Source organism: Ochotona curzoniae, unplaced genomic scaffold, assembly GCF_017591425.1.
Source record: "Ochotona curzoniae isolate NIBS_2020 unplaced genomic scaffold, NIBS_Ocur_1.0 patch42, whole genome shotgun sequence".
Taxonomy (NCBI): Eukaryota; Metazoa; Chordata; class Mammalia; order Lagomorpha; family Ochotonidae; genus Ochotona; species Ochotona curzoniae.
This window is the reverse complement of record NW_024466995.1, coordinates 375-15,294: the sequence shown is the minus strand read 5'-3', so window position 1 is coordinate 15,294 and position 14,920 is coordinate 375. Positions and strand designations below refer to the sequence as shown.

The following is a 14,920-nucleotide window of genomic DNA, read 5'->3' as shown; positions in this document are numbered from 1 at the left end:
CTGCCTGATGGTTCACTCCCCAAGTGACTGCAACGGCTGGTGCTGAGCCAATCCAAAGCCAGGAGCTGTTTTAGGTCTCCAACACAAGTGCAGGGTCCCAAGCAGGGAGCTGGATAGGAAGCGGGGCTGCCAGGATTAGAACTCGTGTCCATGAGATCCTGGCGCGTGCAAGGTGAGGACCTATCATGCTGGGCCCTGCACTGTGCAGTTTTAAGGCAGTAATGTTTATCCAAACAAGGCCATCTGTGTTACAAGTGTTGCGTGGCACATACCCCCACCACTGTGGCTATCCTGACTTGCTATTTTGTGTTTGAATCACTTCATAAACCCAGTCCACAGGAACCTAAGAACCACTTCAAACTAGTTTTAGAACTTTTGGAACACTTGATTTTTCTTAGCCCAAAACTAAAAACAGGCTCAAAACAATTCTTATGTTCCTTCAGAAACACCATGAAAACTTACTAATGGAACTCGAAATTTCAATAATATTTTCTTTATTTACAAGTTAGAACCAACAGACAAAAGTCCAGGGGGCCATATGGGGAGATGACTTTAACTCCCAGGGCCCCAAATGGTATGGAAGGAAAAAGGGAAAACAGTAGAAAAAAAAAAGTCAACGTAAAAAAAGCGCTCCCCCTTCTTCCCTCCCCATGGAGGCTGAGGGGACTCATGACAACCCCTCAGCCTTACGTAGCTTAAAATAAATTAGAACAAACAACCTCAAAACAGGGCCCTTAGAAGTGAACAGGGCCTAACAGGGCCTTGGCCCACTCCCACCCTGTATCCCTGCCCCATCCCAGTAATTTTGAACAGGGGGGCTCTTTGCCCAAAAGGTCACACCCAATGGGGCTGGGAATTCAGGAGTATATTGTCCATGTTCCTCCTTCAGTCTGTGTCCCTGTGTCCCTTCCCCCTGCAGAGCCAGCTCTCCTACAGAGGGGGGAGGGAAGGTGAGATGAAGAAGTGTCACAGCAAGGGGGAAGGTGTGGGGCAGGGTGGGTTAGGGGGTCCGGTCCTGCGGAGCCTTCCTGCCCCATCTGGCCTGACCCCTTAGCCTGAGTCTGAATCACTGGTGTCTGAAGAGGAGGAAGATGAAGAGGAGGAGCTGGAATCCGAACTGGAGCTGGAAGCGCTGAGCCGTGACACGGCCACTTGCTGTGCAGAGGATGCCTCTGTCTTCTCACTCACTGCAGTACAAAGACACAGGCAAAACATGTGATAACAGGCAGGAGCAGAGCCCAGTCAGAATCAGCAGCAACTTCAAACACTCACCTTTCTTGGGGGGTTTTTTGGTGGAATTTAGCTGCCCACTGACATCTTGTAACCGCTTTTCTAGTTCTCGCTTCTTCTCCAAAGCCAATTCTTCCTTTGTCTTTCCCACAGGTTTCTTAATGGCTAGAAAAATAAATTTAGCAGGATTCAGTTCAAACACTGTTAAGCACCTCAGTGTCATTCCCGGGGTTGTCAGACCCCTTTCAACAACACACACACCTAGAAGCAGCCAATGCACGCCTAGGCCTGCAGCTGGCCACTCCTAGTGGATTAAGCACCACCCCCTTTGCAAACTATCTCCTCAGACCACACTGAGCACGGGGCTGGCTCTCAGTTTACTTACTGTAGGGTTTCCGAGGTTTCTTTCGCAAGCAGGAAAGCACGTAACGCTCAAGCTCTCTCAGTGTGGATGGCTTGAGCGTTTCAAAATCAATCTCTATCTCTTCTGGGTTTGAGTCCCGTAAAGATGGTTCCCTGGCTTGGATTATATGTACAACTCGACCCAGTTTCTCCCCAGGTAACTTATTGATGTCCAGGCTCAACTGTCGCTTCTCGTCATAGCTCATGGGTCTGCTCTCCTCTTCCTCCTCTGAATCGTAACCCGTGGGCAGGGTAGGCGGGGCTGTCTTTGTGGTCTTTTTGGGGAGCCTGCAGGCAATGTAAAGTGGTCAAGTGGAGAAGGAACATTCTTTCAACACATGCCAACCGTTCACCAACAATCCTCTCTTGCCTATGGGGGTGGTGAGTTTCGCACTAAGGCCAATGGTTGAGTCAGATGGGTTACTGTAATTAGGAAGGCAGAACATTTTACTGGATCCTTGCAGGCCTATCAGCTTATATTTACTTTGGGTTCTGAACACCAGGATATGCTAGAATGAATGGTTCTTTTTTTGTTCCTCAATGCAGTACTAACACACAAAGTCTAACTTCTGTTTATGTTTAGAGCAGCAGCAAACTGACCCAGACAACAAGTACAGCCATTACTACTTTTTCTTCTGAAAGTTTCACTACACCACAGCTATGTTAATTTGTGTACATACTTTCACCTCACAGTGTAAGAGCTGGCAATCGAGTGGTTGCAAAGCCTGCTTTTACCACCATCTGCATAAAATCCACTGACCCCACGTGGACACACTCTGAAAACTAGAACTAGATTCTCCTTCCCGTCCTGTAGTGAAGAACTCACTTGGTGCCACTTCCTCCAGAAGGTCCAAAGCCAGGGGGGCCCAGAGCAGCAGCACTGCCACTTCCACTCGCTTTCTTTGATTTCTTGGGCTGAGGTGGCCGGGGTGCCCTGGGTCCTTTGTCATCCTCATCAATTGCAGTCCGGCCCCGATGTTTCTCTGTCTTCCGTTTCTTCTTTTTCTCTTTTTTTTCTCTCTTCCGCTTGGGCTTAGATATTGGGCCCTGGGACAGGGCAGCAAGCTGTTCATGAACCGCCCGAAGCTGAAGAACAATCAGACATGAATTAGGACATAAACAATAAAGAATGAATCAGAGAAAAAACTCCGAGCAAAGGTCGGACATAAACCTCTTACCCAGTAAAGACTGAAGGGTGACATAATACCTGTTCCTGTAGCTCTGCCAAGCGGTGTGCCCTTTCTTCCTCCGAGTCAGAGCTTTCACTCTCTTCTTCTTCCTCCTCATCTTCGTCTTCCTCCTCTTCCTCAGAAGAACTATCACTGCTGCTTTCTTCACTGGAGGATTCTGAAGACGATTTGACCAGGCCAGGGGGCAAGGCAGTGGAGATGGGTAAGGGCCCTGGTTCTAGTGGCTCATCTGGCATCTTAGCATAACGGAACTCAAACACATCCTGGAAACAGAAGCAGACTTGAAACTATGCCGACACCCTGCCAGGCTATACCCATTCATGCAAGTTAAAAACAGGGTAGAAAGTTCCATGTGGAGGTTATGAGGATTTGGAATAATCTCTCCCATACCCACTTACACTTCAGACTCCAAATCCTCATTCACTCACCTGCAGTTTTCGTGCCATGGCTACAACATCATGGTCTGGAGGATTGTACTTATAGCAGTTGGAGAACATAAGCCGCACATCAGCAGCAAACTCCTGTGCGTCTCGGTAATCGCGATTCTCCATCTTCCGCTGCAGAAGGAGGCAGCATCAGAAGCTGCACAGGCAGACTCACCTTTCCCTGCCAACCCCAGACACCACCAGAGCAGCCCTCTTCTTGAGAGCACAGTGGAGATCACTTTAAGCACCTGTGCCCTGGAGTTCAAGTTTCAAGTCAAAGCAATGAGTGGACTGCAGAAACATTTACGTCTAGAAAAGAAAATCAAGTGTAGGGGAAGGGAGGAGGTCTCAGTTTACCTTTCCACCCTTTTCCCCAACTGAGATGCTTCCAAACAAATACAACTTAATTGTAGATGAGTTGTGTTGTTCTGAAGACAAAACCCATCCTTGGTGTTGCAAACTCCAGGAAATACGCACTTTCATCAAGTACTTGACCGGTTCCCTTCCTACTATTTCATAAAACAGCAAGATTCAGACTGCACTGTGCCCCTAATGAAGTGTGACTGAATTGCTCTAGTCCCTAGGCTCTGATCACACTGCCTGAGCATCCCATCTGCCCCATGCAGTGGGTACCTTGACAGTGCTGAGGTCCATGGGGTGCTTAATGATGTCATGGTAGTCATGCAGGCCCAGAGCAGAAGCGTCCACTGGTTTATAGAAAGGCCAGGCATAGGCAGCATGCTTCTTAGAGAGCAATTCCTTCAAAATGCCATTGCAATGTTTCAACTGTTCCGAGAGCTTTCCTTTTTTAGAACTCTGGTGCTGTTGCTGAGAGTCAGGCAGATCTTTGCGGGGTGGCTTGATGGGGCGACCACTCTCTCTGCGCATAGGGGGAAGCCTTGCTGCCTTAGGTTCAAGACCCCCAGGAGGGCTAGCTGGAGAACCAGGAGCCAGGATGGCTGTAGGAGTAGGAGTGGTTGTATCTGCTTTCCGCTTAACCCCTTTCTTCTGTAGAGAAAAACCAATACATGCCTATTATCTCAGGTCCACCTCACTCAAAACTTCCCCATTCCCAAAGACATTTTCATACCCATACCTTGGCAAGAGGCTGGGCTGGCGGAGCTGCAGAGACAGCAAGGAGTGGAGGGCCAGCAGAGTGCAGGGACTTGAGAAGGGGAGAAGAGATGACGGATGGATGGGGAATATTGAGGACAGTGGTGGGGATCTCTGGTGGTGGAGTATACAGGGCTGTGTGAGACACAGAAGAGACTGCAGGAACCTGATGAGCAGTGGTGATATTGCCTTGGAGCGCTGGAAAAAAAAGGGGGGTGGAGTGAGTGAGGGTAATTTTTAGTTTGAAATTCCCATTTGCAAAACTCCCACTCTTCCTTACCTGCTAACTTGGCCCCCTTTTTGTGGCTGTTCTTAGGGATGGTCACCACAAGCTCTTGTTCTTCCTGTGGCATTGACGCCACTTTCTGTAGGAAGATCTTTTCCAGCGTTTGTGCCATCAAAACAATATCATCAGTGGGCTAAAAAACACAACACACAAAAGGTTAAAAAACCTGAAGACACACTGAGGAATTCCTATCCCCAGACCACCAATCTCTTCAGCATCAAGAGCTGAGAATTACCTACACTAGGTCAGTAACATTAATTTTCTCAACTATTTCAAAATGCAACAAGCCTCGCATGGTTTCCTTAAAGTTCAGAAACAAAGGAAATGACAGATAGGAACAGAGATTTTGTTCTATTTTGGTCCCTGGAGTTTTCTGAGAAACAAGACCACCATTTCCAGGTATAACATGTGTTCAGTTAATTAACCTTTGCATGTAGGATCTCTGCAGACACATCACCGTTCAGCAGTACCATGTAGATTGCAGAAATTTAGGCCCTGATCACTTTGCAATACCTTTCACAACAGTATCATCTAAACGAACTCACCTTGTTGTAAATGTAACAGTTGGTGAACATAGTATTGAAATCCTGCATACACTCTGAGGCAGCCCAGTAGTAATTGTTTTCAAGTCTCCTCTTAATAGTACCCATGTCCATAGGTTGTTTTATGATTTTGTGATAGTCCTAAACAAAAAGCTAAAATCAGTGCCATAAAAAAACCCCTCAAACCCCCGCTTACTTCCGTAGCCAAACTACCAAACAACTCTCACTCTCTCACACACACGCACATACACCCTAAACAAATTAATAGCTCCTAATCTGCGGCCCCGACTAAACTAAGGGACAGGAGTGAACAAATGAAAAAGCAGTCTTAACACCCATTGGGAGGACCCTACTGCTTTTCTCTACCACCCACCTCCCTCCCTCTCTGCAAACTTCCCATCCTGTGACATTACCTCTGGGGTTGGCTATCCATGGACTGCATGAGGGAAAGGAAGAAGCTAAGAATTTTGGCCACCGTGGTCCTCTCCCAACCTGGGGTGGGAATCTGTAAAATGGAGCCAGGGCACAAAAGTTAAGGAAGGACACATGGAGGGAACAATAAGAGATGCCAAGATAAGAGAGAGCAAGCGGCTGGAGCAATCACAAAGGGCCAAGAATCCAAAGCTCTGGTGGCGGCTACCTGCCCTACAGGGGGTGAAATGGGGACTCCATTCCCTAGGGGCCGCAGCACCTACTCTGTGCAGTCCACCCCCCACTCACACACATTCTTGCTCATTACCCTGCCCCCCCTTAATCCCATGTCTCTACTCACCGGTAGACCCAATTTGACAGCATCCACAGGCTGCCGAAATGGCCAGGCAAACTGATGTTTCCATAGAGCCTTCATCACCACCTTGTGCAGGTATTGAAGCTGATTGGTAACTCGTCCTGGCTTTTTAGGATTGGATACTTCTGGGGGTGGCGGGTTGGCAGGGGTCAGTTGCAAAGCTGGCACTGAAGCCATCGTGGGGCTCTCAAATCCCTCATACAACAAGGAGGGCTTGCGAATTCTTTTCCCTGGCGCCGCTGCCTCTGGGCCGAGCCCCAGTAACCCTGCATTCCCTTCCCCTGGAAGCCTGTAAGGATGGGAAACAAAATTAGATGCAATAATTTCACAGGCATGTAGTCCGCGCCTGTACAGACACACACGAAGAAGCAAAATCCGTACTATTTGCCTGACTATTTCAGGATTTGACCCTTGGAAGGGGTTAGCCTTATGCAACTGAGGCCCCAAGACAGCTTAACATCTGAAAACTGTAGCCCTATGGGGATGGGGCTTAAGCAAAAAAGGGGTGGAGTCCCAAAGCTTCCTCATCGCTAGGGGTTTGGTGGTTGCCATGGTGGCAAGTCTCTGGGAAGCTGGCTGGTAAAAAGAGGAACAATAACTTAGGGAGAAAAATCGCATCATAAAATGAGACTGCCAAGAGTTCACAAAAACTCCTGTGTGCTACACAAACGGAATAGTGAACTCCACATTGGGAAATGGCCTTTCAAGTCCACCACAATCATCACACCAGACAGCAAGAGCAACAGCCTCATCAGCTTCCCACCCGGACCCTCCTTAACACTCGCCCAGCAGTCAAGGTCAGTGAGCCCGCCTCGCTGTGTGACAGCCCCCAACTGCCTCACTGCAAATCAACTCCACCAACGCCTAGCACCAACACTCATTTGTAGTCCCTTGGGTGCTTCTCTGGACCAGGTGCTTCCCATCACTGGAGACCCACAACACTAAAGACCTCACTGTTTACATCCGCAAAGCTAGGGGAACCCTAGCTCCACCTCCTGCCCTGAATGAAACTTAACGAACTCCCCCAAGCACCCCCACGCAGACACTCGAGCCAGACCGGAACTTCAGGACACAACCCAGACGCTGGGAACCCAGGGGCGGGTTAGTGACCCCTTTACCCCATTCTGAGAAGCCCCCTTGCCAATTCCTGAAGCTATCACCATGGCAACCCTACGCGGCACTGGAAGTAGCCTTGAGCTTCTCCCAAAAACTGACAGGCCGTTGCTGGGCACCAGACCCACCGCCCGCTTGAAACTGCAGGCCAGCCCTCGCACCCCGACGGCCCAGGCCCGGCAGGCGCCAGCGACAACCTGCACTCCCCCACACGCAGCGCCAAACCGCCATCCACCCGCCGCCAACGTCCCCGGCCCACCCGCGGCGCGCGGACACCTACTTGCCGTGGGGAGTCACGTTCTGCAGCATCTTGAGCACGGGGACCCGGCGCTGCCCTCAGCCGAAAGTCCGGGTGGCCTCGGTTCCCCTCCCCGCCCGGCCCGGCATAACCCGGGGAGTGGGGGGGAGGCCGCTGCCGTCGGCCCTCCAGGCGCGACCCCGCGGCCGAGCGGGCACCCGGGCAGCCCCCTCCGCTACCTCTCGGAAAGCTCCGGCAGCTTGGCGCGACTCGCAGACGGCAGACAGCAAGAAAATGGCGGCGGCCTCGGCTCAGGCGGGCGAGCAGAGGGGGGAAGGACTCTTCAAACGTGAAGCCGATCCCCGATCCCAGACACAGTCGCCAATACAGCCCGCGGCCGGTTTGCAGGGGTTCCCTCTTGCAGCCGGGGTCGCCCGGAACGGACGAAGTCCCGTTTCGACCTCGGATGGAGGCGGATGAGCAGGAAAAGTGCTTTAGAGAGCCGCCGCCTCCATCTTTGAAATCCTCTTGAGGGCGGAGTAGAGGGGTGGACAGACTCCGAGGATTGGGCGGGGCTCGAAAAAGGGGAGCCCCCGGGGCTTCTATGGGGTCTTTACTGTCCGCCGGGACCGGTCATAAGCCGAGAGGAAGGCCATTTCCAAGTGGATGGACGTGGATTGTAATGGCGGCCCCCGACGACTCGAAGGCTGTTTCGGAAGGCAGAATCCCCCAGCTCGTTCTAGAGACTGCTCCACTCCAGCGCGAAATGGCGCCGCCGAGCCCCGCGCCGGCCCTTTATATATAGGCGGGGGGGCGGAGCTTCGCCGCTCATGCGCGCCACCCTGCCCCAGCCTTCCCCCGCCCCCTCCGCGCGCTCCCGCTCGCTCACGCGCGTGCAGCAGCCAGGCCGGAGGGGGCGGGACACGTCTCCGCGGGAGCGTCTCCTATTGGCCGGGCGGCGCGATGACGTCATAGGCCCGCTTTCCAGCGCGTCCGTCCCGGGCGGGCGAGTGCCGCAGGGAGCCACAGGGCAGCGGCCGCCATGTCTCCGGGCCAATGGCTGCGCTGCGGCCCCGCGGTTCCCGGCGAGGAGGGCGGCTGCGAGGGGCGCGGAGGCCATCTCCCCCGAGGCTCCGGCACCCTCTCCCCGCCTTCCCTTCCAGTCTTGCATGCACGGAGCGAATGGCCACCGCGGGGCCCGCGCGGGTCGCGGCACCGGTAGCTGCTCCGCTGGCCGAGCCGCAGGACACGGGCGGGGCCGCGTGGGCGTCGCCGGCCGTCGGGCTGTTGTTCTCGGCGGGGCGGCCGCCGCAGGGAAGTCTGAAACGAGAAAGACGCCATCTTAGAGGCCGCGGCCTGCTCTTGTTTGGCGAACAGCTGAGCGGGAACGTTCCCCCACGGCCTACAATACAGATTCCTCCAAGTCTCAAAATCCTCCCGTCCTTCTCCCAGGCCCAACAGGCAAAACAGCAACGCCAAAGCCCCCTCACCTCTTACCTCCCGAAGCTTGAGCAGGCCCCGAGCAGGGATACCCCAGCACCTGCACGCCCCACCTCGCCGATCCCTGCCCAGGCTCGGGTCGCCGGCTCCACAAACCCTGGGGCCTTCAGGGGCAGCAGAATCTGCACCGCACCCACCTGCCCTACACAAAGGAACCCACCTCCTCAAACTCCGTGCCGGGGTCTGGCTCAGGGTAGGGAAAAACAAGTCCTAACCCCAGGGGCGAGTCGGGAAGCGGCCTCTCCCTGGAGGCGAGCTCGGACCTCGCCGCGGGCTCCCCGCCCCCTCCGCGCCGCCTTCCTAGGGCCCCCATCCCCCACGGGTCCGGAGTCCTCCCCACGGAGCGGCTCGTCCGTCGGTCAGCGCCGGGGAGGAGGGCGAGCGGAGGAGGCGGCGGCTGCGGCGAGCCCTCCCCCTCCTCCCCTCCCCCCGGGCCGTCCGCCTCCGAGGAGGGGCAGGAGCCATTTTGGGAGCTGCTTGGCCCCATCCCCCAACTCACTATGAAGTCCTCTGGATTTGGTTATCTGAACAGGGCAGCCGACTGTATGAATAAGGAACTAGAGCCCAAGGTCAGGCCGCCTAAGGCCTCTACCGGCCAGACACAGCAAAGGGATGCACGGCCTCCACCACAGTGCTGGGCTGCGTCCGCCCGGGTCTCCTTCCAGACTCCTTGTGTGCCTCCCTGGGAAAGGAGTTACTGTCGATGAACACATCTCAGAAAAACTCTTGTTTCCCAGGGAGGGGCTCAGCCTAGATTCGGGAGCTCCAGCCACGCCACCTTCCCTCGTTCGCAGGAGCCTGGGGCCCGAACCTCGTCCACTGCACCTAACATGGCCGCCGGCCGCCGTCTTCTCGAGCACACGGCTAAAACCGCCCGCGCGAGGGACGCGCCGGGGCCGGCCGAGCCCCTTCCCCGCCGGGCAGGGGAGCAGGCCCGGGCCGCGCTGCACAGGCGGCCGCGCCCGGGAGGCCGATGACACAGCAACTTTGCCGGCCTCTCCCCTCCCCCAGGCGGCCTGCCTCCCCGGCGCGGGGCAGGTCCGACCCGCGGCCCACCAGGGGGCCCGGCCCGGCCAGAAAACCTCCGCAGGCTGAGCAAACAGAGCCCCGGCCAGGGAAAGGGCAGCCAGACATCACTCTCGCTCCTTTTCCTGCTTTCCGGAAAATCACGGCGCCCGGCTCCCTCCCGGGCCTCCCTTCCCCTGCGTGAGTCACAGGGGAGGCGGCCGACACTCAGTCATTTGGAAAAGCAACTCTTCCCTGCTTTCCGCTCCCTCCCCCGCAGGACACAAGGGGAGAACTGTGCGGGGCTGGGGGAGGGGACCCGGAGAAACCCGAATCCTGGCGAGCCTGAACACATTCCAGGGCCCAGACCAGCCTCCTCGCCCCCTGCCCACACCCAGCGTGGGCCTGGTGGCCACCACAAGCAGACCCCCCAAACTCCCAAGCCCCCCGCAGCCTGGCACACAGGGCTGCTGCACCAGGCCCCGCAGGCCGTGCCCACGTGAACGCCCAGCCATGCCATGAGCGTCTCGAAGCTGCCCTCCAGCAGGCCGTGAGCCGTCTGCAAGCTTCGTACCCCGACACAAAGGAAGCCCAGAAGTGCTCCCTCCAGAATTTGTTCTTTTTTGGGGACAAGGGAGTTGGCATCTGGGAACAATCCCAGTTCACCACCGAGGGAGGCAATTTTAAAAGCATTTCCCTCCAAGGGCAGGAACTGCAGCCACCCCTCCCTGAGCCGCCCAGAGGGTCCCTTCTCACCTGGCTCTGGGCGCCTGGACCCCTAGGGGAGGACTGGGGGGTACACACCGCCCCCCGTCCCTTGGCCCTCCCATTGGTATGTGGCACGAGGTTGGTCATTCCCCTCCCCCATCAGTGGCCCTCTCCCGCTCGGCCCCCCTTCCCGCTCCCAGGGCCAGTCAAATGCTAGATGGGCAGGTCTTGCTCGCTCAGAATTCTCCTTGGCACCCCAAGAAGCCCCCTCCCAGGCTCCCCACCCCTGATTTCAGCACCTCAATTACTGCTATCCCCGCCTCCCCACAGGCCCCTTCTCACCTGGATCCTGCCACATTCCAGGGGGGCTCCAGTGTTGCCCGCGGCTTGGTACGGGGGGAGGACGTAATCCGGGGTGTCAACCCCCCCGGAAACCGCAGCAGCGTTGGGGGAGGGGGCGTCGCCCCCAGCCCCTCCCTCCCCCAGCGGGTGGGGGTGGGGAGCGCGCCCCGGCCGCGCGGCCACGTCAGCACCACCCCGATTGGCTGGCTGCGGTCACGTGTCCGTCTCCCTTCACCTCCACCCCCGCCACGAGGGCCGCTTTTCCGAACGTTTTTGCGGGGTCGCGAAGGGGGCCAAAGGGACCCTAAGGCCCAGCCCTAGCTCCCGAGACCCAAAGCTGTCTAAAGCTGCTGCCTTTCCACATCCCCGGCTGCTTTTCCCGCTGTCTTCGACCCTCTCCCCCCACTCGCCTCACGGTTCGGGTTCAGCATGGCTGCCGCAGCCTCGCGACACGCACTGCGCAGGCGCAAGCGAGCGCCTTGCTGGGGGAGGGGAGAGGAGTGCCCGAGGCCGCGGGCTCAGCCGGGCTGCGCAGGCGCGCTGCGGGCCCGGGGCGCGCGCAGTGGGTGGGGCGGGCCCGGCGTCGCGCTCCTTCCCGCCCGCGCTGCAGCCCTGCCCCCACAGCGCCCGCGGCCTCGGCGGCGGCCTGGACTGCCCGGCTCGATCCCGCTGGGCTTGCCGGAGTCCAGCCGCGGAGCTGTGGTCTGTGAGGGACGACAGGGCCTGGGACCGGGGAGTCCGGGGTTTGCAGGGTGGGTCTGCTCCCCAGGCCCACGGGAGGAGTTGACCGCCCTCCTGCATCCTGCGCGGGGAGATGGGGTGTGCGCTCTGGACCGGGGTGTCTTGTTCGGCCTCTTACCCTTGGTGTAAAGACCTCCACTGTCCCTGGTCCTCTTTCCTTGGAGCCTGTGAATCGCCGTGCTGTTTTACAATCCCACTTCCCCCCCTGTTTTCACCGGCCTTCAGGTCCCCTGGCCAAATACTGAAGTTATAACTCCAGTCCTAAAGCTTTGACCTCCACTCTGAGTCTTGAATCCACGCCATACAAATAGGGGGCGGTGGTATAAGATACCGTGGTCATTAACGCACAGATACTGCGGTGATAGTTCTTGGCCGTGCACCCCTGCCTTAGCTGTGTGCCTTCAGTAAGGTGATTTCACCTCTCATTTCCTAACCACGCCCCTCCTGCAGTAAGTAACCAGCTCTCAGAAGACCCAGCCTGCAGGAGCATTTGCAGCTTCCGGCTCCCACCTGTGAACTGGGGAGCTTCTGTTGCGTTTAAGGAAATCCCTGTACTTTTGACCCAGTCTACCTCTGGTACTCTGTGGCTTTCCATTCTGTGCCCTTTGGCATTCCTAACCTCTCTCCTGTTTTCCCAGCCCCAAACGAAAGAAAACAGCCTTCTCAATGTCACCCCTCCTAGAGTCTGCTCCGCACACAGCTCAGCCATGGCATGGCAATGAAGCTTGCCTAAGTAGTCTCTGGCTTGCACTTTGCTTCCTCTTCGCTCTCCCTGTCCCCATTCTTCAAGCAGTTTCTGTCAGCCTCCACTACCAAAACTACTCTGGCAGATCACCAGGGACCTCCTAATTGACCAGATCCAGAACGGGGTTCAGTTCTCACCTTGTGTGACCTCTCAGAAGCGCTGACATTTGGTCATGCTTCTGTTGTGACATCGTCCTTCCAGCGGATTTCTGGCACCATTCTGCGTTTCTGACTGTTCTTGCCACGGCTCCTTCGTGCACTCTGGTTTTGCACCTTCCTTTGTGTTGGTAGTTGCTGCGATTCTGCCTGGTGTCTTCTAATTCTGTTCATCCCTAGCTCATCTCACTGCGTGCCTCATTGCTTCTCTCTCCCGAGCTTAACTTCCTATTAAATTTTCCTACTTAAGTAACTGTCACACCCTTGAGTGTGTTCAAAATTGGAGTCAGCCTGTCCCTTGTCAGGCACTCCGAGTGGCATTTAAAGTCAGTCTTGATTGCTTTCCTCACAACTTTACATCCACTCCTCTTCGCAGGCTGCCACATAAGTAGCCACTGAATCACCTTTGTGTCCTGTTCAGGCACCTCAGCTGTAGCAGCCTCCTAAGTGGTTATCTCTAGAGCTGACAGCCTAGTACAGCAGTTACTAGCTAGTTGTGGCTGTTTGAATTTAAGTCCAATTTTAAATTTATGTTCACAATTACACTGGCCATGTTTCCAGTGCTTAGGAGCCACATGTAGCTAGCGGTGACCACAAGGGCCAGCACAGGTTATAGAATGTTCCCGTCAAAGTCCCATTGGACCATGCTGCTCTAGACTTTCTGCCTCTGCCACAGTACTGCCAGAGTGAGCTTTCCAAATCAGCTGGTCATATGCTGTAAGTCCTATTTCCTCATTACTTAGTATGATAAAGTCCAAATTCCTGTGTGTGCCAGAACGGTCAGCGGCCTTAACAGCTTCGTGTCCAGCCGCGTCTTCTTGGGCACTAAACTGCAGCCACCTTACCCTGTTTGCCAGATTGACCGTTGCTTCACACCTCTGTGTGTTACATAGGCTTTCCCCTAACTAACTAGGCCCGAGTACCAACAGCTCTGAAAAGTCCAGTCCTGCGTCCTCCCCACTCTTCCTTAGTGTCTATTCTTGTTAATCCTGTGCCTTTCACAGTGAAGAACATGTATGTGACTACGTTTTTATCTTTTATTAAACTGGTCTTGAGAGCAGGGCTATGTTGTACAAAGGTACTTCAGAAATCCCGTGGAAAATTGGAATTAAAATATAAGTTTACTTTGATGCCCCAAATTTTGAAATCCATGCATAATGTTTTCATGGCCTGTGACCTTCTTGAAGTTTCCTTATAGTCATAAATTTTAAAACTTTTCACTCTAAAGAAAAAAAACTTCACTAAAATATACCTCTTTTAATTTCATTTGCCATAAACTTTTTGAAGTACCTACATTTTTTTTTTCATTGCTTTGGTTTGTTTTTGTTTGAAAATATACCTTCCGGTCCTGGCACAGTAAGTAGTCAATATGAAATGCTCACTAATTGAGCAAATGTTGAAGGAAGGTATGTGACTTAGGTAAGATTGTAATTATGTCTATTATGGGCATCATGCAAGCGAGTAATCATAGACAAAAATCTTTGCCTTCAGGTACATATTTGAGACACTAAAATGTATGAGGAAAGACAGAAATTAGAACCGGTTATTCTCCAAACAGTGCAGCCCAATCTGACCAGAGCGTATGCTAACAGCAGTGGAGCTGCAAATGAGAAAACGGGAAGGCAGATTAATGGCGGAGGCCATGGTAGGGCGGGTCTCCAGTGCTATGCAGTTTGGGCCTGGTCGGGGAGGTCACTGAAAGATCCTGAGCAATAACTTCATCAAATTACGTCATTAGGTAGGAGCTTGGCCTTCTGTTGGTTAGCACTGTACCTGTTAATATCCACGACATTATTATTGTACATTGTGGCATAAGGGGTTAATCTGCCGCTTAAGACACCAGTGTCCCGTATCAGAGAGATGGTTTAAGTCTGCTTTCTTCTATTGCAGTTTCCTGCTAGTGCACCTGGGAAAACAGTGGATCATGGTCCTGGTGTTTGAATTTCTGCTTCTCACTGGGAGACCCAGATGGAGTTCATGGCACCTAGCTTCAGCTGTTGTACCTGAACAAGCAATGAACCAGCACATGGAAGCTTTTTCTCTCAACCTTTTCACAATCACCCTGCCTTTCAAATACACAAGTAAATATGTCTTTTAAAAAGTTAAATTGGTTAAAGATGTGCATGCATGATGATAGCTACTGTTTATTGAACACTTAAAATGTGCTTTGCATGTATTGACTATTAACTCTATCACACTATAAAGTTGATACTATTGTTACCTCCCTTTTCTGTTGAAGCAACTGGAAGCTTTACCCAGGAGGCACACTTTTTGTAAGTGGCAGAGCTGGGACTTAAATCCAGGAAGTCTTCCCCTGCGTGGTATTCTATCCAGATTAGCACAGCAGAGAGATTAAGGTCTGAGATTGAAATTGGAGAAAAAAGATTGGGAGAATTAG

General features: G+C 54.1%; 1 protein-coding gene across 3 annotated transcripts; it reads right to left on the bottom strand.

Moving 5' to 3' along the window:
• Positions 1-481: 481 nt before the first annotated feature.
• On the bottom strand, positions 482-10,937 carry LOC121167666 (bromodomain-containing protein 2). 3 transcript variants are annotated; one of them, XM_040997217.1, is made up of 13 exons: positions 10,882-10,937; positions 7,369-8,646; positions 5,961-6,264; positions 5,192-5,329; positions 4,641-4,779; positions 4,344-4,558; positions 3,881-4,255; positions 3,251-3,379; positions 2,840-3,085; positions 2,459-2,718; positions 1,616-1,920; positions 1,273-1,395; positions 482-1,187 (listed from the first exon to the last, which is right to left on the bottom strand). In XM_040997217.1, the coding sequence occupies exons 2-13, from the start codon at positions 7,395-7,397 to the stop codon at positions 1,051-1,053; spliced, it is 2,400 nt and encodes a 799-aa protein (XP_040853151.1). In that variant the 5' UTR covers positions 7,398-8,646; positions 10,882-10,937; the 3' UTR covers positions 482-1,050. The 3 variants fall into 3 exon arrangements, with proteins under 3 accessions (XP_040853151.1, XP_040853152.1, XP_040853153.1); XM_040997218.1 differs by lacking the exon at positions 10,882-10,937 and adding an exon at positions 8,824-8,973; XM_040997219.1 differs by lacking the exons at positions 5,961-6,264; positions 7,369-8,646; positions 10,882-10,937 and adding an exon at positions 5,602-5,693 and having other exon boundaries at positions 865-1,187.
• Between the last annotated feature and the right edge of the window lie 3,983 nt (positions 10,938-14,920).